Below are 23589 nucleotides of genomic sequence, written 5' to 3' on the forward strand. Positions count from 1 at the left end.
AGCCCATGCATTTAAAGCTCATTTTGATTCTTATGTTCTGTTTACATAGACATGGTAACTATAGGCTTTAACAAGACTGAAACTAGTAAGAAAGGGCTGACAAGAGGAACTTGTCTTTGTATCTTAAACATATTATTCCGCATCAGCACTGAAGTCAGTATGGGAGAGCATAACACAACTATACTGGGTGTCTCTGTCATGTGCCTGGCACTGTGCAAAAGCACTGTTAAGGGACACAAAATGACAGCTTGTCTCCATATTATTAGAGCTTCTATCTTAGAAACAGGTGGCTTGAAAGAAACATGAATAAATATGAAATTATAACCAAGGTAGGCATTCTTGAAAAATACTCATAAATTATTAGTCATAAAAAAGGGCATGTCATCCAGCCTGGAACACGGCTAGAAGGAACAGGGAGGCTGAAGTCTGAGAAGGATTAGGACTAAGAAAAATAGGGATGTGAAATGGATTCCCTGCCAGAAGAACAAACTACACAAAACTGTGACTAGAGGAGGGTGGAACACAGCCCAGGTGAGCTCCCAAGAGACTGCAGCCAGAGCAATGGCTGACCACACGTACCCCCGGCTGGAAGGAGGGGCACACAGCACAAGTCTCACACGCCACAGCAGGCTGGAGGATAATGACCACAAGGAAATAAAGTCACAGGACATGGCCGAGCATGCAGCCCAGTGGGTGGGTGGTTCCTTGTTGAGCAGTGGGACACAGTCAGAGCAGCAGAACAATAAGCAGGCAGTGCTATTTTCATGGACTGCACACACGGCAGAAGGGAACCCAGAGACCTTCGCTGACTGTTTTTGTTGTTGCTCCTTGAGACAGGGTCTCAGGTAGCACAGGCTGGCCTCCTACTTACAACATAGCAAAGGGAGAATGATCTGGAGGTTTCAATTCCTCTGCCTCCACTTCCCAAATGCTAGTATTACAGGCATGTGCCACTGCACCTAGCTTTATGTGGTGCTAGGGATGGAAGACAGGGCTTTGTGAATGCGAGGGAGGCAAGTACTCCACTAACTGAGCTATACGCTCAGCCTCCATCGGCTTTTAAATGAAAGTATGTCCACGGCCTCAGAGAAGGAGACCATATGAAAAACTTTAATAATAAACAAAATAGCTAATCTCTAACTTATGAACTTCCACACTTGGGCCTTGGTGACTTAAGATTATTTTAAGAGAGACTTCTGGGTGCTTTTAGACAAGACTCCATACAGGAATCCAACCTACCAGGTCCTGTATGTAGTTACAAATTAATGCTCTAAGAGTTCTTGCTACCATAACTAGATAAGGAAATGGAGGAACAAAGACACTAAGAGACTTAGCCAAGGTCACACAAACGAGTAACTGGAAAATACAATCTGTGTGAGCCTCAGTTCCAGTCTCTGGTCTCATAAAACACGGCGGACAGTTCCTGAGGAAAGGTCAGGGTTGAACTCTGACCTCCACCTGCAAGTACCCAGGTAGACATGAACACAGCATGGAAAGAACAAACCAAGCAACCAACAAAACCAAGTGAAAGTCGAGTTCTAGGAGAAGCAGAATGGATCGTGTCTGCAGCAGACACTGCACTGGGCCAGCTTCCCTACCTCTCCACCTCTGGCCGGAGCGCCTTCTCCCGCTCAAGCATGGCAATGATGAGCTTGCCCCACTCCTTTTCAATGTCATTCGGGTGATAACCTTGAAGGAGTTTGATGCGTCCAAACTCTATCCAAATCTGAAGGAAACAACATAATTAATGTGTAGCAAAGGCCTGAAAACAATTCAGAAATTATGCTTGAAAGGACCAAGGGATATTCTTGGCTTACTTACCTCTAATAACTTATATAGTCGTTTAATTTTTGATTTCTCTGTCTCCTTTGGTGGGATTTCTTTTTCTTTAAACTGTAAATACTGGTTATAAAGTGCCTATAAAGAAAGGAACCTAAGTTAAGGCCCACCCTCAAAGCCTGCTTTCATCATGTCAGTAGAGCAAAGACCATTTCCTGTGTCATGAGCACTCAGTAGAGCTTCCTTACGGACTCAACACTCCAGCTGCCAGGCAGCTGTGTGCCGGGTTGCGCAAGAGCAGATGAGAGCCATGATCTAGCATGTGCCACACAGGACTCTGAACAACACATGATGACCAAACATGAAAGCATATCCTTGAGAGACTGAGCTTCCCAAACACCATACACTGGTTTTTAGTTTCTAGAAAACAGTTTGATGAAATTTGCATAAAGGAAGGAAAAGACTTTTTCCCTTCCATTCCATGGCTCTATTCTGGAACCCGTGCAAGCTAAGGAGGGCTAATTTGTGGCCTCTTCATACCACTGCTGATTTTAACAGGGAATTTTTTTCCTAACAAAGAAGAGTGGATGTTATTAGTTGACATTACTGTTATAGACACTCCAATCGTGTAATTATCTCATTTGTGAACCTCTTAAAATGTTATTAGATTCATCTTAGAAGACTTTTCTAAAACTGCACAAATAAAACACTTTCACATTTAATAGATGCACGGTAGTCAGTTTAGCTTAATTTATGCTACATTAAAATACACGACACATTTCTGTAAGATTCTGTAGAGGTTTGTGAACTTGGAGAACTATTTGCTAATTCCTAAGGATATGTTTTCTCTCCTACATTACCCATCAGCAAGCAACCTGTGTGAATACTCAGACTCCTACAACTCTTAAAGACCTGCAGAAGCCAGAGACCGGCACAAATTTACCCAATGGTCAAAACAAAAACATAACAACCCCACCACACTCCCAGAATTCATTTAGAAACATGTGTATTTGTACATTAAATCCAAAAACTATATCAAACCAAAACCAAAATCTTGTAGGTTGCTATCAGTCATTGGTCACCAAATGTCACCATGTGCAAAACACTGTGGCACCATATGAAGTAGAAAGGGGCAGGTTTTTGTGCCCTCGCATAGTTCATACCCACATAGGGAGGCTTCTCATAATGATAAGACCCCATAAAAAGGTCTTTAAAAAATTTAAACAATACTAAGTAACTCTGTGCCAAGGACAAACACCCTGTGGTAATGAGAAGAGTCACACCACAGATGTTCTCAACAGATGTGTGGGAATAACAAAGAACTTTCATGAGGCCTATCTTGTGTTACTGCAGCTATTGTAATTCCAGTCTGAGAGTTAAAACAAAGCTTATTAAGTCAAAGAATTAAGGCTACTCTGTAGTCAATATTCATATTAGTGGTTTGTTAACAATAAACTGCTTTTGCTACTTCAGATATAAGTGTACAAAATGAGACAGCTTACTCTTTGAAAAGCTGTGTATTCATAATTACTTTATATTGCTGGGATAGCTCCACCTCAATTACCTTGCCTAAGATGACAATATCAGCAGAGGTCTGCTAACTCTTGGCCACTAACGCGAGGCTGTGAGCATTGACTCTAAACTCACCTGAACACGGCAGGATCTGCATTCTGAAATATAGCAGGATCTGCACTCTGAAATTCCTAACATGCAGGATGGGCCTTGTACTCTACAGAAGAGGCCCTCGGGACAGCTTCTAACCTGATTCAAGCAGAGGCATGCTCCTGATCACTGCTCTGTGTGGGAGCTCCCAGGGATCTTTCTGTCCCAGCATCTGTTGGCGTCCTTGCACTTCCCACTCATCATGTAAGATCTGGCAGTGTTAGCTTCAGAAGCTCTCAAATTATACCTTTAATTCTCAACAACTTAAAGCTTGGGGGACGGAACTTCTTAAAGATGCTGCTGCTATAACTTTGCCTACTAAAATCGATGGCTTGCCAATGGCAATTTCTCTTGAATGCAAAGATTATGGGATTAACCCAGCATTATTTTACAGCTTTTGATCGAATCAATCCTAGTGATCTTCTACAATATACCAACCTTTAGTTCAACAGGATTGTTAGGAAATGTTCTCTCAGACATTGTGACCACGTGGTGTCTAATCCACTGGATGAGGTAGTTCACCATATTCTGGTATTCGATCCACTTGACTTCAACATCCTAGGCAACAAAACAGCAGGGACATTTGCAGTCTATGGGTAACTGCACTCATCTGCCAGACATATTCCTGGGAGTGCAGATGTCTTGAAGCTTGACAGAGAGATTCATCAGGTAAACGCTTTCTTAGTTTCCACTCAGCTACAATTCTTTCCATACAAACAAAATGCTATCAACACTTGGCCACTAACCCTGGCCCAATGAGTGTCCAAAAATAGTGGCTGTTTGGGGCACTACAACGAGGAAGCTTCTGAGGCTTCAAAAAATGATCTGGAAGGTTTTCCAGGGCTCAACATAAGGGGAGCAACAGCTTGTATACACCAGGGTTAGCCATCTCCTCCGACCACTGAGCATCTAAGTTCTCTAATATCTGACATCCAATGAAGTTACAGGAGATGTAGGGACCAGAGAGGGACAGGTTGGATATGATGGGATTTTCAAGTACCCATTAAAAAACTCTTGTAAAAGGAAGGAATCGGAAGGCTGACAACTGCTGTGTAGGAATGCTTATTAGGTGGCAGGATTATGCTCACTGTTACAATAAAAACCAAAACTTTTAAGACATAACATCTGCAGTCAGGAGTTACTGTCTAACTAGGGAGAAGAGGGAATCATTGTAAGAATAGTTAAGCGGCATGTGGGGCAGTGTCTAATGTTCGAATGACTGAAACAGCATCTACTAATAACTGGAGGGAAGCATATGCATGTGCCTTGCAACGGTCACCGGAGACTTCTGAGCAGTGAACCACGAGTGATAATGTGGTTGGAGCAGGGATGGATAAAAGATCCAAGTCCCAAAGGAGGCAGGGCACTGACACAGAAATGCTCTACCTATAGGTAACTGGTTAAGACTGCAAAACTGCAGATGGAATTGCTAATATGATAATTAAAATGCAGTTCTGACTACTGGGCATGTGAATGAATTCAACCAGTCATCCTGCAAACTGGTACTAAAGACACGACAGTGGACAAAAATTAATTTCCCTGTGCAGAGTTAATGCACAGATAGAAAAGCATACATTATCAAGCCCAGTGCTACATGAAGAAAGAAAAGGTAGCAATAAGGTAAAGGAAGGAGGCACAGGAACCATTCTGCAGCAACAGCTTGGAGCATGAAACAGGAACACGCTGCCAGGAGAGCCAAATGGTTAGGATCTTTTTGTGAAAGGCGAGGGGAAAAGAACAAAACATATCTAGAACTAAGACTATGGAGCCATGATACAAGCAATCGGAAAAGGGAGCGCAAGAAGGCTTCCAGGCAATGCATATTTATCTCTATATCTGTGAGAACGAAGGGAGCAGCTTGCGGTAAAGGGGCATTGCCCTGAAATGAACACAGCATCCTGTTCACTTCGAGACATAGTGTTTGTTCAGCATGGCCATGTCAAAACACATAGCTGGGTTAGATTTCACAAGCCTTTGAGAAACGGTGACTCTAGTGAGGTCATAGTAGCCAAACTGTGTGTCAGAAACCTAGTTCTGCTCACCTGGTCAAACACCTTCACCTAGGCAAGTCAGAAAACAACTATCTAGTCAACTTATTTCACAGGTCTCCTGGATCAACTTTAAGCTGCATTCTACAGAGAGATGGCCTATTTACACAGATAGGAGACCAGCAGTTGTAAAAGGATAGCAGGTTAAAACAGAAATATTTACATCCCAGTAACTCACTACTTTCTTGCACAAATGTGCTGTGACTCTCAAGCACTTTCCTTTATCTGTGACACAGAACAACTTTTTCAGTTACCCTTTAATTCCAATGGCAGAACGACGCTGTGAGATGTACGTGTGGCCAGAAAAATAGCGCAGGAGCCCAAATATTTACATAGCATTTAAAATCCATTTTTAAAGTCCTGCACTGATTAGCAAGCAATTCAGTTACTGAATTGAATTATGAACCAACAGCTTAAGTGCAGGAAAACCAATACTCACGTTTGCACCAATGCCTTCACCACCTTCGGGGACTTTGGGAAATGCATCATAGAGGGAGGACACATAGGTTATTACTGACTTTTCATCAGGTGAAGAGACATCAACATCTAAAGCAGCAACAGAAATGAATTATTTCACGATGCTGACAGATGACTTCTGGCGAGAAGCACATGCCAGTGGAGGTAGAACTCAAGAAAACACCTCACCTTCGGGGTCCAGAAGTCTTATAACACCAATTTTTTCAGCTACATAAAAAGCGTGCTCTAAATTTGCAAGGTTGCTTTGAACAGCAACAGTATTCATGTCTATCAGGTCCGGCCTAGAAAAAAGCACACAGTGTTAAGTTTCTTACAGGTCACTTCCACCTGACAGGTGCAAGTATTAGCCTCTTAGATAACAGCACCCGCAAACACCAGTACTACAGTCATATTAAATCCGAGGCTGCCTTTAAACACTTGGCACTGCTTACTTGTCTCAGAGGCTTGTATGGGCCAAAGGAACACAAGAGAAATAGAAAAATGTGAGCATATGTAACTCCCAGATCTATAAATGCCCCGTGATTGGAGCTCGTGACTACATCTGTCCTCCTCAACTGACTGAAGCATCTCTCTTTCACCAGCCAATATCTTCTCAGATTCTCCCCAGATGCCAGTTTTGTGCTTGGTTTAGAGCCATGACCATGCCCCCACTCTGCTCAGAGTGTCCGATTTGCTGTTGCTGTTTCCAACCCTTTCTCCATTCTAGCCGAGCTGGCCCCGTCTTCTCTGTAGGACACTCGCTAACCACCACCTCAACCTGTCATGATATGTCCCTGAGCTTCTTGTACTCATAGGATGGACTCAGAAGCAACAAGAGTTTGTCATACTTCTGTGCCTAGTAATCTATGGTTCTGTGTGTGTGTGTGTGTGTGTGTGTGTGTGTGTGTGTGTGTAAAAGAGTCTCTCTCAAAGGTTAATTCCAAGATAGCAAGGGCCAAGTCCTAATAAATTTCTATAGTTTATCCTCCTATTAAAGTATACATTCATTAAGAAATATCTATAGGTATGTTAGTGAGCAGATTGGTTAGTAATTTGACTCACATTTCATTCACCTGTGCATTTATAACCTCGCTCATAGTCTCTCTTTCTCACAGACATATAGACACACACACACACACAGCACACATGCAGATAAACATACATGCACACACACAAAGACACAAAGACAAACATGCACAGACAGAAAGGCAGGCAGACGCACACACACACCACGCACGCAGACAGCACTCGCACCCTCGGATCTCCTTAGATCTTCCCTATCACTTTTTAGAGGAAGCCTACTATAATCCCACAGGCTCTTGGGTTTGCTTACAATAATCCCCAGGGAAACACACCAACAGTGGGTCCTCTGTGTGCTCCAGGTGATGTTGGGGGATAGTAAGTTACTTGGAACACTGCTTAGCAGTCATTTGCACAGGAAACTCAAATACATCAGCAATCTTGAGAAGAAAGGCAAGCACAAATGTGTGCTTCTTTTTTGTTTGCTTTTTATTTATTTATTTATTTATTAAAGATTTCTGTCTCTTCCCGGCCACCGCCTCCCATTTCCCTTCCCCTCCCCCAATCAAGTCCCCCTCCCTCGTCAGCCCAAAGAGCAATCAGGGTTCCCTGCCCTGTGGGAAGTCCAAGGAACCCCCACCTCCATCCAGGTCTTGTAAGGTGAGCATCCAAACTGCCTAGGCTCCCACAAAGCCAGTACGTGCAGCAGGATCAGAAACCCATTGCCATTGTTCTTGAGTTCTCTGTAGTCCTCATTGTCCACTATATTCAGCAAGTCCGGTTTTATCCCATGCTTTTTCAGACCCAGGCCAGCTGGCCTTGGTGAGTTCCCAATAGAACATCCCCATTGTCTCAGTGTGTGGGTGCACCCCTTGCGGTCCTGAGTTCCTTGCTCGTGCTCTCTCTCCTTCTGCTCCTGATTTGTTTGCTTTTTTAACCTAAAGAAAATGCAGCATTCCACACCCGAAGAAAAAAAAATCTATGTGCACTTTTATTAGGATTTAGGAGGGGGTTTTCATAAACTGGAAACGTAGCACCACTTCCTATTTGTTCACATCCCGAAACCTCATCAGAAACTCCTCAGTGACGTCCACTGACGAGTGTGGGCACACTTTACCACTGACAGCAGGACACGTAAGGGGCAGCCCTCTACAAATAATACTTTAAAAAAAAACACAGACCTATAGCATCTACTGATGTAAGAGTACTGAAGAGGTATGTACAAAAGTCTAGACTAGGATCTAACGTTCTTCCAATAAAAACATTGTTTTGCTTCTACAAAATTCAAATTTCCTGGAGAAATAAAAACCAGACTTTGAGTCTGCCAATCTCTGAACAAGAAACAGCATGCCATTATGAGAACCCTGCCATTAGCAAAGAGCGTAAACACTGAGTAATCCCAAGGAGAATGAATAAAGTCATTGAAGAATGAAGTTTTTTGACCAAGAGAATAAAACACAAAACTTCCTTTAGAATGATGTCATTCCAGCACAGAAACAGCTGCATAGTTTGAACAAGCCCCCTCTTCTTTCTTGAACTGAACACTTTACCAGAGCAGTGGCTACAGTGATCAGCCCCTACTAAAAGTGTATAGGAGATAAAGCCACTGGGAAAAACAAAGACCTTAGGGGTCTTCAAAATTGTACTGCTACCCTGCTTGGCTGGCCCTGCTAGCCTTTCAGTGGCCTTCCTCCTATGCCTGGAGCACCCAGAGGTGTCCTATCTACCTCCTCCTCTCCTGGCAATCTCATTGGGTAACAAACACAGTCTTTAAAGTTTCATCTGTTTGGGGATAGAGAGATGCCTCAGCAGGAAAACGTACTTGCTTTGCCCGCCTGAGTGCTTGTGTTCAATTCTCCAACACCCAAATAAAAAGCTGGGCGTGGCTTTGTGTGTCTATAACCTCAGCATTGAATGGCAGAGACGGATCCCATATAATCTCAGCATTGGGTGGCAGAGCGATGGATCCCATATAATCTCAGCATTGGGTGGCAAAGAGATAAATCCCAAGAGAGTGGCTGGCCAACAGTGAGCTTCAGTTCAGGAGAGACCCTGTCTCAAGGCAGTAAAGCAGACTCCAATAGAAGACACTCTAGACCCTACTCTGGTTTCTACATGAGGCTCAAGGCCACACACCTGTATACCACACACATCACACATACCCATGCACGCATGCCATACACACAAAGAAATTCGGGGACTTTCCACTCACTGGAGACACCTATTCCCACTTTTGTGGAATGTTAGCAGGAATTTCATTTTCAACCTGGTTTAAGTTCAAAAGGGCACCAGACCACACTGCTGGCACACAAAGGCTCTGTTCCTACATTCCACTCTCAGGCACTGAGCAGTCCCATTTTATGGGCAATTTTCCTAGTAATATAAAGCAATCCTGGTAAAAACACATGATAGATGTTTTTATAGGAAAGTGTTTTTATGGACAAGCTCTCAATTATTTTTATCTTATGACCCAATCACCACGGATTATACTTTTTTTAAACACCATACCCCATCTTTTCTTTTAGAAATGATTACGATTGAGGTGAAGACATGAGAAAATGACATAAATTTTAAATTGAAAATATAAGGTCAAAACGACATGAACTCCTGCGGAAGTGAGATCAGAAAATGCAAAATTGCCAGATGTGGTAGTGCACAGTTAAATCCCAGCACTCAGGAGGCACAGATGGACAGATCTCTTATACGAGGCCAGTCTGGTCTATGTAGAGAGTTCTAGGCCAGCCAGGGCTACAGTGAGATCCTGTCTTAAAAACAAGAGCAAACTAATTCTACACATGCTTGATAACCCGAATTTACTATAAAAATATAAAGTAAAAATGGATTTAAAAGAGAGCATTGGTTAGTTTTTTTTTTTCTTGACATAAGCTAGAATTATCAGGAAACAGACAATGTTAGTTGAGAACTGCCTCCATCATGTTGGTTCGTAAGTGAGACTGGGGGAGAATTTTCTGATCAATGGTTAATATGAGAGGACCACGTCTCCTATGGGTGGTGCCATCCTGTCAGGTGCTCCTAGGTGGTATAAGAAGTTGGCTGAACAGGCCATAGAGAGCAAACCAGTAAGCACGTTCTTCCATGGCCTCTTCTTGAGTTCTTTCCCTGATTTCTCTCAACGCTGTACTGTAAACTATAAGATAAAATAAATCCTTCCCTCCCCCAGCTGCTTTTGGCCATGGTGTTAATCACAGTAACAGAAACAAAAGGAGGAGAAATGGCTATTGCTATAAGCTTAAGTGTCTGAATAAAATTAATATTTAAAAGTTTATATAGTACCAATTTTTAAAAAGCACCCACTTTAGACAAAATGTTTACAATCACCCATATATAGACATATATATATATGTATATATATATACGTACACATATTCACATGTGAGACTTATGTACACATAGGAACATATATGGATCGATACATAATTTCAAAATATCTCCACAGTAACAGCCAAAGCTATCTGAACACTAAAATTCCACAGGAGATTATACCTGGGGTAGATGATAACCCCAATTTGACTTCCCGGATTCTAGACACTTTATTAGTACATTAACACATAAGAAAACTAGGTAGGATGCTGGGTAGAAATATCCAGTAGGGATACCCAGGTCTTCCTACCTGAACAGCAATTTCTTCTGAAGCTCAGGAAGCTCTAAAGCAGGCAAACAACACAGAAGTTTCAGGAAGCCCTGAAACTGAGCAAATCTTCTCTCCTCCCTCCCCAAGGTTTCATAAACAGTAAAGAGTAACTAAAGGGACAAAACAGCTGAGTGCCTGGAAGGACTGCAGATGAGTCAACCTGCCTAAAGGCACTCTCCAACATGCTGACCTGCTGAGCGGTCTGAATGCCTTGCAGTGAGCTATAAACTTTCAGAAGCTGTGGGCCACACTGAGCTGGGCCTTCTGTGATGCTGCTGTCTTTGAGTCATTCCTGACACTGTAGGTAACCCCTCACCCATATTCCTGTTGATATAGCCCTGGTGTGTGTGTGTGTGTGTGTGTGTGTGTGTGTGTGTGTGTGTGAAGTGTGTATGTGTGTGAGTGTGATCTCTCTACAGGTTAGCATTGTGCATCTCTAATAAGTTGAATTTTCCTTTGAAGCTACAATATTCTTAAAACTTGAATCTTATTTTATTTCTTTAAAATAAAATTTCTTTATTCCCTTTAACTCAGAAATGAAAACAGCAGACAGTTATTATAGGGAAGCCCCTCAAACAGTTTTTTATTAGCACAGAACCCCACAGTATAAATGCAAACACAAAGCACATACAAATACTAACATTGCCTTTTGCTTTCTCCCCTTGGTACAACACCAGAGACTGTGTTGAACTCATTTCTAGTGTTTATTTTTATTGTTTAAGTCAGAGGCGAAGATATAGACTATTGGGGAGAGGTGTAGATCGGTCGAACTCTGAAGTACATAGTAAAATTACTGGGTCTGTAGTACAAGACAGATTTTTTTTAAAATTAGAATTAAAAACAATAGTTAAAACAGAGTGGTTTGAAATGACACAGTCATCTGAAAAGACAGTAGGGAATAATTTCCAATATCAACTCAAAGTGGCCACTAGCTGCTGGGGGAAGATCCTTTACTGGGTCGCATGCAGTCACGATGATGGTTACTTTTAACTGTCAATTTGACACAACCTAGAAAGGCCTGGGTAGAGTCTCAATGCGGGACTGTCCAGATCAGGGTGGCCTGTGCCAAGGAGGTGGGTGAGATGGGAGGATGTTGCCTTTAAAAAGCTTAAATGATGGGGAAGAAACCAGTTTAAGAATGGCGTTAACTCCAAAACCACAGAGAAACCCTGTCTCAAAAAACCAAAAAAAAAAAAAAAAAAAAAAAAGAATGGCGTTAACACTAAAGCTAACACAATTGCTTCATTGGTAAGTCAGGGAGACTGCAGGCTGTGAGGGCATTTAGCTGGATGAGAAAGCAGCTGCAAGAGCTCAGAGGCTCTGGTGAAACCTGTGCTGCACATGGACAACAGGAAGGATATCCTGGGCAAACCCTATTGGAGGCTCCACCTGGTGGGATATTAATTTCTTTAAAGGAATCCTAAAGGCGTTCCCTGCTCCTCGGAGGAGACAGCACACAAACTGGTATGGCTGTGAGCTAAGAAGGCTATAACTCAGGTTGGCATCAGTATTGGATGATATCAGAAGCAAAGCCTGCCTGGAACTGATTTTAAAGGCACAAAGGACACAAGACTGAGGATGGCCGTGGAGAGCAGCGGGGCTGGAAAGGTTGGGAGCCCCTGAGAAGAGGCCCCGAGAGTTGGACATGAAGCTGAAAAGGCGAAACTTCTGCTGGAATGGAGACTCTGGACATTGCAGATGATAGGGCTGTGGGTTTGGCCAAGGAGAACCTCAGGTGTTTGGGAATGGAGCCTGCCTGAGCCTAAACGGGCAGCTGTATATGCTGCAGGTGGGCAGGGGCAGAGGACAGAGTTACCCTCTGAAGCCCAGCTGATTACCTTAAAAGCCCCAGAAGGCAACAGTGGAGCTGTGCAGGTTTGCCATTTGCACTGCCGGATTTTCCTTTTGTTTTTGATCTGATTGCTCCTATGTCCCTCTTCTTCACTTTTGGAGTAAGAGTATTTATTTACTCTGTGCCAACACATTTTTGGAAATAATTACCTTGTTTTTGATAACAGGAGCTCACAGTTATGAGACAGGACTTTTAAAGTGTTGAGGTTTTTAAAGACTTCAGGGACTTTTAAAGGTAGACTATATTTTATAAAAACAAACAAACAAACAAACAGGAAGTTTTTGAGACTGAAGGTGAAAGGTTAGAGCTTAAAGTGGTATTTTCTGTGCCAGGTTGATAAGGGGTGGAGTCACAATGGTTGCTTTTATTTGTCACCTTGACTTAACTGCTCATCTGGGAAGAGAGTCTCAGTGCAGGGCTGTCTAGATTGGGTTGGCCTGAGGGCATGTGGGGGGGGGGGGGGGAGCAGACTGTCTTTGTTGCTTCCCTGCGGTGGAAAGACCCAGCTTAAAGGAACATGGTACCATTCGCTGGGTTTGAGTCCTGGACTGTGCAGGAGTGAAGAGACCAAGCTGAGCACCAAGCATGTCTGCACGTATTCTCTCTGCTCCCGAGCACACATGTGATGTGGCTGGCTACCTGTGGGCCTGCCAATGTGACTTCCCTGAAATGCTGGACTATATATAACCTAAATGTGCAGGCTAAACTCAACCCTTTCTCCACCGGCGCTTTGGTCACTGCATGGTGTTTTAGCATCACTGCAATAGAAACAGGGGGTCACACAAGATGAAGTGGTCTATACATGGAAGGTGGTGACGGTTGCACAACAATGTACTTAATGCCACCTACGCCTCACTGAAAAATAGCTAAGAGGGGACATCTTATGAATCTCTTATTCATTAGGCTTTTACTTATTGAAAGACAAATTTAATATAATTGAGAGAGAAGGCCATGTTAAGGAAAAACAATAACTACAACAAAAAACACAGAGCTTCAAGCCGGGGGGGGGTGGGGGGGGTGGGGTGGCGCACGCCTTTAATCCCAGCACTCGGGAGGCAGAGGCAAGCGGATCTCTGTGAGTTCGAGACCAGCCTGGTCTACAAGAGCTAGTTCCAGGACAGGCTCCAAAGCCACAGAGAAACCCTGACTCAAAAAAACAAAACAAAACAAAATAAAAAAACACAGAGCTTCGATGCAAGTGTCCTGTGATCTCAACCTGATTTGTTCTGTTTCCTTAGGATACACATGATAGACAACTCTACTTACTACAGGGAAAATCAGGAGTTACACAAGCTGGAACAAAACCATCTAGAATTCCAGTTACACCCATGGAGCACTGGGAAATGTGGTGGCTGAGGCAGGTAGGGGATTCCCATCTGCAGCTGGGCCAAGGCTCAAGGACCCATGTGGGTTTCCCAAGGTCTCAAGAGGATTTGGGAAAAAGCAGGTGTAAACCAAGCAGGAAGAATAACGTACACAGGCTAAGGTGCACCTATTGTCACAGCACAGTGCCATAAAAATGCACCGGGAGAAGCGGTAACTGGATGCTTTGGGCATGCAGATACACAGCTCTTCCCAACACAGCAGCGAGTCTACTCCTTCAGTTACAGGGGATTTAACCTAACCGACCACATTCCAGGCAACGCGATGCTGAGAACAGGCAGGGGTGTGTGGAGAGTGGAGCACATCAGGATGTCCTCACCCAGCAGTGAGAACACGGAGAAACTCATCTGTAATTCGGCCGGAGGAAACCTGAGGGCAGGCAGCGCAGGAAGGGTAGGAGCAGCAGCGGGGGAGCATGGAGAGAAGGCAAGGCTGGCACGAGGAAGAGGCCAAAAGTGGATTCACAGGAACCTCTTATAGATTGCAAACGTTTTTCCCTAGGAACTACAGAAAGCCATTAAACTGCATTAAGTAGGATTATAATAAGAGAATAAACGATCAGGTCTGAGATCAGACAAGGAAATTTAAAATGGTTCAGATATCATCATAGAATTCGGGTTGGAATTCAGGTTGGAGACCATGGTGGCTTGCAGAGGAATGGCAGAGATGGGGAGAGGAAGAGGGGACCAAAAGATCATACCCACAGCACCCTGTTCTGTAATGCTGATTGCAGTAACTAAAGCTGTAATATGGCTGAGAGAAAAGAGGGAAGGGAGGGGGCTGGACCCACAACAGTGAAAACACTCCAATACAGCAGCTAAGAGAGAAGAAATGAATGCTCAAGAGGCCAGACATTGACAAGCAAGACCAGACCTGTTATCCACATGGAAGTCACCCAAGGCCGTACAAGTGTTGGAGTAGATTATGGAATCAGATTCAGAGTAAGCACAGTGAAGAAATAAGTATCAAGAGAAAAAATGAACACAGATAACTCTTCCAAAAAGACTAGTTGAGAATGAAAAAAGCACCCCTATAACACACACACACGCACATGCACACACACACCACACGCTGTTGTGTGCACATGCTGACACACACAAATAATGGGGTTGTAGAAGAACACGTCTATAGATTGTTTTATTGGCAGAAACTACCAACATCCTTAAAATCCATTGAGAAAGATCAACTGGAGGGAAAAGTCAAACAACCACGGAGAAAGGAGGTGAGAGGAAAGGCAGAGAGGAGTCACAGCACAGCAGCAGGGGCACCAGACAGGTGGAACACGATGGCTGTGCTTCACAGGAGCACAAGAGATAAAGATGGGAGCAAGGAGGTGGGGGTATATCCGGAAGAGAGAATAAAATCTTTATACCTGCTGGTGTCCGCTTTCCCTGAGAGCAGACACCAGCTCATCTGTTAAGGGTAACGAGGTGAGGAACAGAGGAAGAAGTAATACAATGGGCAGAGAGAATAATAGTCATCCCAGCCTGCTCCCACTCAGGCTCTCCCCTGACGTGTGACATTCCACAGTGTGCATCACAGCTTAGGGACAAGCACAGACAAGGGAGATGGCTGGGCTCATGCAGGAGCAGGCTTTGCGAAGAAAAATGACACACACTCAGCAGTTTGCAAAGAAGAGATTCACTCTACGAAGTTTTAATACAAAGACAAAGAAAACCCCCGCTGCAATTACCCACAGTCCAGTCTTAACACAGCTCTGCTGGAGAACATATTCCCCACACAAAGACACGTCCCGCAGCACATGTTACATAACATCATCTTTTCAACAGATCACACAGTAAGCACATGCATTCCCTATGGCTCACTCCTCCCGAGACAGCACAGCAGTTACCATAACAAATTCCTGAAGATGACTGTTCGGATCAAATCATGTTCAGACTTCACACACTCTAATTGTTCTTATTGGAGCAATGAGCACCTCACCTCCTTCCCTCCCCACCCATCCCCCCAAGGTCTGTAAGCTGTCTCCTCCCCTGTCCCCCAGCAAATAAACATGGCTTGCAGAAGAACCACACGGAGTTATGTAACAAGGGTGTAGGCATCCCTCTATGCACATATTTGGGCACGCATAATATTGAGAGAATCAAGGCCAAGAACTCCTAGGTAACAACAGAATATGAAGATAGTTTTCTCTTGTTCTCAAAACTAGGTGTTTATTTCAAATATTCTATCTTTCCCCCCTACAAAGTACCCCTCTATTAACAAGGCAGAGAGCAAAGATTAGAAGCACTATAATTTAGTGCAAGCTTTGTTGGCACATCAAGATTAAAATCTAGCAATTGTGATAATTAAAAGGCAATTAAACAATTACAATCAGTAACTCATTTCCATACTGTCTCCTAAACCTGAATAGGTCCAGAGAAAATTGCTGGCTTTAACCAAGAGGGGCCTCCTTCTAGTACCTGCAGGTTGCATGAACTGCTCAGATCTCACATGTAAAAAACCCAAGACCTCCCCCAAACAGGGAGGTGAGAATCAACTTACTTTCACTGTATTAAAACTAACAACTTCAACTACTTCATATCACACAGTAAGATGAGACTATGAACCTATAAGCAAAGAAGTTGAGAAGCAAACAAACGGGCCCAGGGAAGGATACCCATGCCTGCCCCACACTCCTCTGGGGAAAGAGGATACTGAAGGGAAGCAGGATGAAGAAAGGAGCTCAGAGACAGCAAGGCTTGGGTCAGCATCCAGCGGGGCTCTCCAGTAAGTGCTCTATTGTCACAGGCTCAAGGACAGCTCACAGGGAGAAGGGGGACTAGTGCTTGCCACAGGCTGCCTGAATCTCAGGCGCTGCAGCCTGCATGCTTGTACTGCATCCTAGAGTGTGTGTGTGTGTGTGCGCGCGCGCACGTGCAAATGAACACATGTGTGAAAACTGAGAGGATACTGGGCGTCTTCCTCTATCCCATTCTACCTTATTTTCTAAGACAGGGACTCTCGTTAAGCTGGAAGCTCACCATTTCAGCTAGGCTGGCCCAGGATTCTCCCAGGATCCACCTGTCTCCATCACCTAATGCTGGGGTCACTGGCACATGTAGCCATGCCTCACTTTCGTGTGGGTACTGGCAATTTGAACTCAGGTCACCTTGCTTTCACAGCAAGCACCTTTACCCACCAAGCCACCTGCCCAGGCGCAGCATTCCAACTTTTCAAGTGGTTACGTCACTCTGAAATGTCCTGCCCAATTCACTTTCCTTCTCTCAGCTCACAATAGACCTGTGTTTTGAAGAACACCATGAACATCAAACACAGAAAAACATGCCTATGACGTCAGCTTTGGTGTGTCTTTAAGAAATCAACATAAATAATTTGGTGAGTAAAGAGGTAAAGTGGAGAACAGGAGACAAGGTTCTCAGACCTAGCAGAATACAACTAAAAATCGAGACACACTTCTTTCTCAAAAGCCTCATGGCAGGGAAACAATACAGACCCAGGACCTTATTCTACACAGACCCACACAAAGTTAAATTCAACATTTTGATGGCAAAATCCAAAAAGTGTCCATTAAGTATGCATTTTAAATAAACTATGTTCTATTCACAGAACAGAAAACCATGTGGCACCTCAAGGGAAATCACAGACAGAAGAAAAGTGGGGGCTATGTCAGTAGTGTATACTGTAAACTTCAAGGCTTATGGGGCCCCTACGGGGGCAGCTGCGCAGGTCACCCTCCTACGGCCATGAATCACCTCAGTGCTCTGTCTCAAGAATGGAAGCAGCAGAACAAGGTGACCGCTGACATCACATCCTTAAGGCTAACCCAAGGCTCGTCACTGGGCATCTCTGTGGATTAGTCTGGGCAAGAGGGCAAGGAACACAGAAACAAAATAAAACGGGCTGGAATTTCCTCTGATACTTATTTGCCAAACTATACCCCCCAAATTACATGTAAAAATAGATGCAATAAAAACAGCAACCAGATTTATGCCACTAAAGCCATGTTCCTTATTTGGACACAAACGAATTCTTTTGCATGCAGTGCACACTGGCTCTTTAAGGGCCTGAAATGTGTTAATAGTTAGCAGTGACCAGTTTTTTTTTCCCTCTGAGTGCAATCACTCTGAGTTCATTTTGTAAATGAATGATTTGGTTGGCTTTACAAAATGAAATACTTTTTGCTGTTGCTGTTTGGTTTTGGTACTAGTAACGACCAGTGTTTCTGGCCACAGGGAGCAGAGCCTGTAACACCTAGGTGTGTGTACACACCCTCCTGTGCCGGGACTCAGCCTGAGGACAGAGGGAAAGGAACTGCCAGTCAACACTAAACCACCTTCCCCTGAGAACATTTCAGCCCCTGAAGGGCCTCCTCCCAGCACCGAACCAGTCCAATCCAGTTTAGTTTCTAAGGAGTGACAGAATCCAAGACTGAGAGAGAGTGACTCACCAGCCTGCAGATCATATGATTGAACAAATGACTCTGGCCACAGGCTGGGGGGGGGGGACTTACCCAATTAAAAGACTGTTAAACTTTTAATACGATGAAGCATAGCAGTCCCAATAAATTTTAATTGAAAATGCAAATTATGAGCAAAATAATTAATACTAAATTATGTTCTTCTTAATTAGAAAGTAGTTTAAAAAACAGGCTCTTGTAAACTAGTGCCTAAATTTCCCAGTTTTAATTGGCTAATATGTTTAAAACATGCCCATGGAAAGAATGCAGAGACTCTGCAGGAGATTGAAATAAATGAATGGATAAATTAAAACAAGAACAGGACAAGCAGAAACTAGTAAGTGGAAATGAACCCCCGCACCCAGCTTTCTGGCCCTGAGATCCTGAGTTTTTCCACCTTGCTCTGCCGGGCCAAGCTGCTTTTCTCCAAGCTCTCTGGGCTCCTGAGGGAATGCGTGGACGGGCTGCCCCGTGGGACCTGGCTTTCAGGAAGTCCAGAGAGACTGACTGAAGTTAGCTCAAGGGCAGAACTTCAAGCACAGAGTCAGAGCTCTACCTCATTAGGATAGAGACCAGAGAACACCTAGGGCCGGAGCAAGGCTGGAGCTCTCTCCACCTCTGAGGAATGTCGGCAGGGTACTCTGCACCTCCACCCTAACTCTCGGCTAGAGAACACACGGGAGAACACACGGGACGCGCTGGCTAGTGGCTCATCACTAATTCTTCACATCCCCTACTCAGGGAATGCTCCTGCGAAAATCTTTTCATCCAAACTCACCAAACCCAGTCTTCACTGTTATTTTTCCGAGCGACAAAGTTCTGAGCTTATTAACGGGGAGGCGTGTTTCAAATCTCCCAAGATTTTACCATAGATCAAAGTGTTCAAGTTATTTGAACTGAACACACAACACAGGCAGGCATATGCCATTTTTATTATTTCAACTCTTTCCGCTGAAAACCAAATGTAACAAACGAAGTTCCTTGAAGGAACCGGGAACAGCAACAAAATCTCCTGACAACATTTAGCTGTGGGAAATTAATTTACCTGTGATCTATTAAAAAAAAAACCCAAGTTTTCTTTTTAATCTCCCTGTTCTTTATAATCTCCCTACTTTCTCATTGTTGTTACCTGGACCATAATCTAGGCTCTTTATCTCTTCCAGATAATGCGACATATTAACATAATAGAATTGGTGATTTTGCTCTTACGTAAGCCAAGTATTTTAATATGTTTTAATTTTTAACTGTTCTTAACATATTACATGTTTTTACTGTTAGCTAATCCTAAATTAAGCAACTAAGATTGTCCCTCAATAATTTACAGGAAGAAACAAAAGCCCGGGTTGGCAGTTCCAGACATGCAGGCATTTCCATGGATCTCTGCTAGCTCTCATTAGTCTTTGAGGACACATGTCTACATTGCTCAGGTCAACACTTCCATCTTTTAAAACTGTTAGCATGTAGAAATTATGCCAGTAATGGCAAAATCCAGAAGTCACATTCATTATTTCTTAAAAGCATACTAAAAAGCATTTCAACATTTTTTATTATTGATAAAAACAAAGGCACAGCTATCTCATGAGATGTTTTCTTTGGCCCTGACTGTCCTAGAACTCACTCTGTAGACCAGGCTAGCCTTAAACTCAGAAATACACCAGCCTCTGCCTCCCAAGTTCTGGGATTAAAGGTGTACACCACCACAGCCCAGCTTGATAATTTTTTTTCCAAAGTAAAATATTTATTTTTATTATAATATAGATTTCTGCTGGAGCAGAAACATCTACCTACATGGTCTGAATGTGTTTCATGAGTGCTTATCTTCTAAAACTATGTTCTTTTTACCTCTGTGGACGGTTTTAATATACAAAATCAACGTTACCTTTAAAATTCCTCTACATTTAATTTCGTATAATAGTTCTTTAGAGATAAAAATTAGAAAGCTAACCTATGAAAAATTTTAGGATACTGAATTGTTAATAACATACTATTTACTTAGGTTAGCAAACTTGTTTACTTTCAAATATTCTAGATATAATTCTAATAAAAATTATGGTAGACTATCTAAAGCAATTCCTTCACCAATGACTTTTCACAAAATAGTTTATATTAATCCAAAATTTTGAGTGTGTGTGTGTGTGTGTGTGTGTATACAACAAAACCAAAGTATGTTTGAAAATACCATAAGGAAACCTATTGCTCTGTGTATAAATAATTTCACAGCTTAAAATCTGTCATGATTCTGCTTTTATGACAGATCAATATTTCTAAATCCTTAGATATTATATATGAAAGTCTTACTCAATTACCATGGGAAGTAATAGTTGCTTACTTTGGAAAGACATATTTTTGTTTTAACCCCTAGTCTTCCTAGGGTGTGAGAACCACAGTCTCCATCTACCCCAGCCACCTCAGCCACTGCAGTCATCACTCTCTCCGATGGTCCTCCAACAGCTAGCGATTTGCTTAGAAAACAGGTCCACGTGCTAGCTCAGCTAAGTTTTATTACTAAAGCAAAATGAAATCCAATAAAATAGTAAAGCTTCTTATCCAAATAAATACAAGAGATGAAACCATTAAAATTGTATGGGAATAGATAAGTAAAACCAACGGCTCCTAAATTATTATGACTGTTAATATCTAAAAACCCACTTATGTTGATACTTTCCTTGTTAATGCCTTTGTCTCCTTGGTCTTTGGAGTAAATTAAGGTATTAAGAAATAAGACTGGAGAGAGAGATAGCTCTGAGGTTAAGAGCACTGGCTGCTCTTCCAAAGGTCCTGAGTTCAATTCCCAGCAATCACCATTACAGGTGGTTCACAACCATCTGTAATAGGATCTGGTGCCCTCTTCTGGAATGCAGACATGCATGCAGGCAGAACCATGTATACTTAATAAATGAATAAATGTTTTTAAAAAATAATATAAACTTTGAGAAAAAAAGAAATATGTGCAAGTCAAGCCTATCTGTTTAGTTCCTACACACACTGGAGGAAAGGGACTCTTACGAAAGGCCCCAAAGCTTTAAAACACCTCTTACAGACTTAGGTTTTTTTTTTTTTTTTTTTTTTTTTTTTTTTTTTTTTTTTTGCGAAAGAAACCAAGTATGGGACAGAGAATACTGTAACAGAACTTCAGCAACAGAGACCTTGAAAGCTTAGAGCTGGAATTCAATTTTACCAGCAATTCTAGAGGAGAAAAAGAACTACAATTCCAATGTCTGGGCTGGAGAGTGATGGCTCAGTGGCTCTGAGCAGGCTGCTGCTCTTCCAGAGGACCTAAGCCCACACAAAGGTTTACAACCCTGTTTTCCAAGGGTACTTACCAGGAAAGCTAGTGGTTATAAATACAAAACACTCACACACATAAGATATTGTCTTTAGAAAGATCCCATTTCTCACCATAAGCAATGACAGTCTATTTAATTTTTCTTGAAATTTTTAGGATCTCTGATGTACAGTGACTTATTTCAGTAATTAGAAAAAAATACATACGGATGCCAATTTGCTCATATAATCCTTAGTGAGTACTGAAGAGACAGATTTCAGATATATATATATATATATATATATATATATATAGAGAGAGAGAGAGAGAGAGAGAGAGAGAGATTATTCTATCCATCTATCTACCTATTTTTTTTTTTTATAGGCAAGCTCTTGCTATGGAACCCAGGCTGGTTTCAAATTCAGCTGCCATTATGGGCTACCATGGCCAATACAGGTATCAATAATTTTAAAGCAGATGAATTTAGAAAATCTAGTCTCTACAACTGTTATACTACCTAAAAGGTTTCAGAGAAAGAGCTCCACGGTCTTCCAGTGTTGAATGCCTGGGACAGGCAGGGATATGTCTGTGCCACCGTGTGACTGACTCAGTGTCTGCACTGTACCCTAGACAAGGGCAGGCAGGTTGACCCAGGTTTTCTTCCTAATTCAGCAACCTCCATCCACCTCTATCCCAAAGTTGTTTCATCAAAGAAGGAGGCTATCAGACTGTTTAAAAATACACGTTGTTGAGTGTGGACCCATGAAGAGTTCATTACTGTTTTGTATAATTTTTATTATAGTCAATACCTTTTTCAGTTTACTAGGGTTATAGCATAGACTTAACATAGTCGTGACTGCAATTTGGTTCTTCAACATGACACATTCTTTGTAAAATCAAGGAAAATAATAGAGGTTAAACCCACAGTTTTCAAGAAACATTTTCTGTGAATTTAATTTCTAATGAGATAGTAAAAGCACAGACTCAAGAGTCAGCCTGCCAGGTTTGAATCCCAAGTCCACCACCTGCTAGTCTTGTGACTAGGCAAATATTTACCCAGTGTCTTGACTTCACGTATAACTATGGAGACAAGAGGGGATGGTGTGAGAATTAATGAGTAGAACAATGCTATACACTCAGTGTTATTTCGAATGTTAACAGTAAGAGTTAATCATTTTCATAAGAAAACGGTTCACCAAGCCCAGATCAGCTGTCCAGCCACCACTTAGAATGATAAAATGATATGACATGGAAATTCATGGGTTGTTAAGCCTGCGAACTATAAACCTTTGCTTTTCTACTCATCAGTTCCCTATAGATAAAATCTAGATCATCGACCTGCAGACTGTAGGCACAAGAGCTTAATACCTGCTAAGTTGTAGAAAAAATCCAGACATAATACAGCTCTGTTGTTCTCTGTCTACCAGTCATGTTCCTCTGTGTGTGTGTGCGCGTGCATGCGTGCGTGTCTGTCTGTCCATCTTTGTATGTGTCTATCTCTGCGTCTCTCTTTCTGTGTACACATGCATTACAGTTTAGAGAACTAACTCAGCAGTGGGCCTACGCTGTCTTTCATTTTATCTTGAGTTTCTGCTATGCACATGAACTGCTTTTTCAATAGTAACATGTTACTTAAAATGTTAGAAATAAAAGAGTGACTTATATTTACATTAGGGCAAACACACAGATTCCATACCTGTATTTATGAATGATGGCATTAAATAGTTTCCCATCTCTCCAGCAAGTAGTGAAATTTTCACACCGTACTCCAGCATAACCTTCTGTTGCCTGCTGTGTCCACAGGAGCAGCCTTTCTTTCGCTGACATGTCCTCTGACTCGCCAGTTACATGGATGTCTGATATCTAAATATAACAGAAGCATTAAATCATTAGGAAGGAAGCAGAGAGAGTAAAAATCTACTATGTGCCAAGTACTTACATACTATTTTCTTTGATCCTTGCAACTCTTGTTTTTTATAATAAATATATTTCCCCTGTTTTACAGAGGAAAACTGAATTTAAAGCAGGCTTCTGGATTTGACTTATCTGTGT

The 23589-nt window shown here is 42.5% G+C and overlaps 1 protein-coding gene across 10 annotated transcripts in view; it reads right to left on the minus strand.

The window, feature by feature from the left end:
- Dst (dystonin) overlaps window positions 1-23589 on the minus strand; it is a 401984-nt gene that overhangs the window by 153648 nt on the left and 224747 nt on the right. For 9 of the 10 annotated variants that reach the window (XM_041655211.1, XM_041655202.1, XM_041655203.1 and 6 more), the window contains 6 exons: window positions 23234-23400; window positions 6135-6247; window positions 5929-6035; window positions 3880-3999; window positions 1822-1917; window positions 1599-1726 (listed from right to left, as the gene is read on the minus strand). In XM_041655211.1, the coding sequence (XP_041511145.1) occupies window positions 1599-1726; window positions 1822-1917; window positions 3880-3999; window positions 5929-6035; window positions 6135-6247; window positions 23234-23400 (731 nt within the window). The remainder of the gene's footprint in view (window positions 1-1598; window positions 1727-1821; window positions 1918-3879; window positions 4000-5928; window positions 6036-6134; window positions 6248-23233; window positions 23401-23589) is intronic. The other variant, XM_041655205.1, reaches the window with a different exon arrangement.

Source organism: Microtus oregoni, unplaced genomic scaffold (genome assembly GCF_018167655.1).
Source record: "Microtus oregoni isolate MIOR12 unplaced genomic scaffold, Mior012 000007F_ref0000211, whole genome shotgun sequence".
Classification (NCBI taxonomy): domain Eukaryota; kingdom Metazoa; phylum Chordata; class Mammalia; order Rodentia; family Cricetidae; genus Microtus; species Microtus oregoni.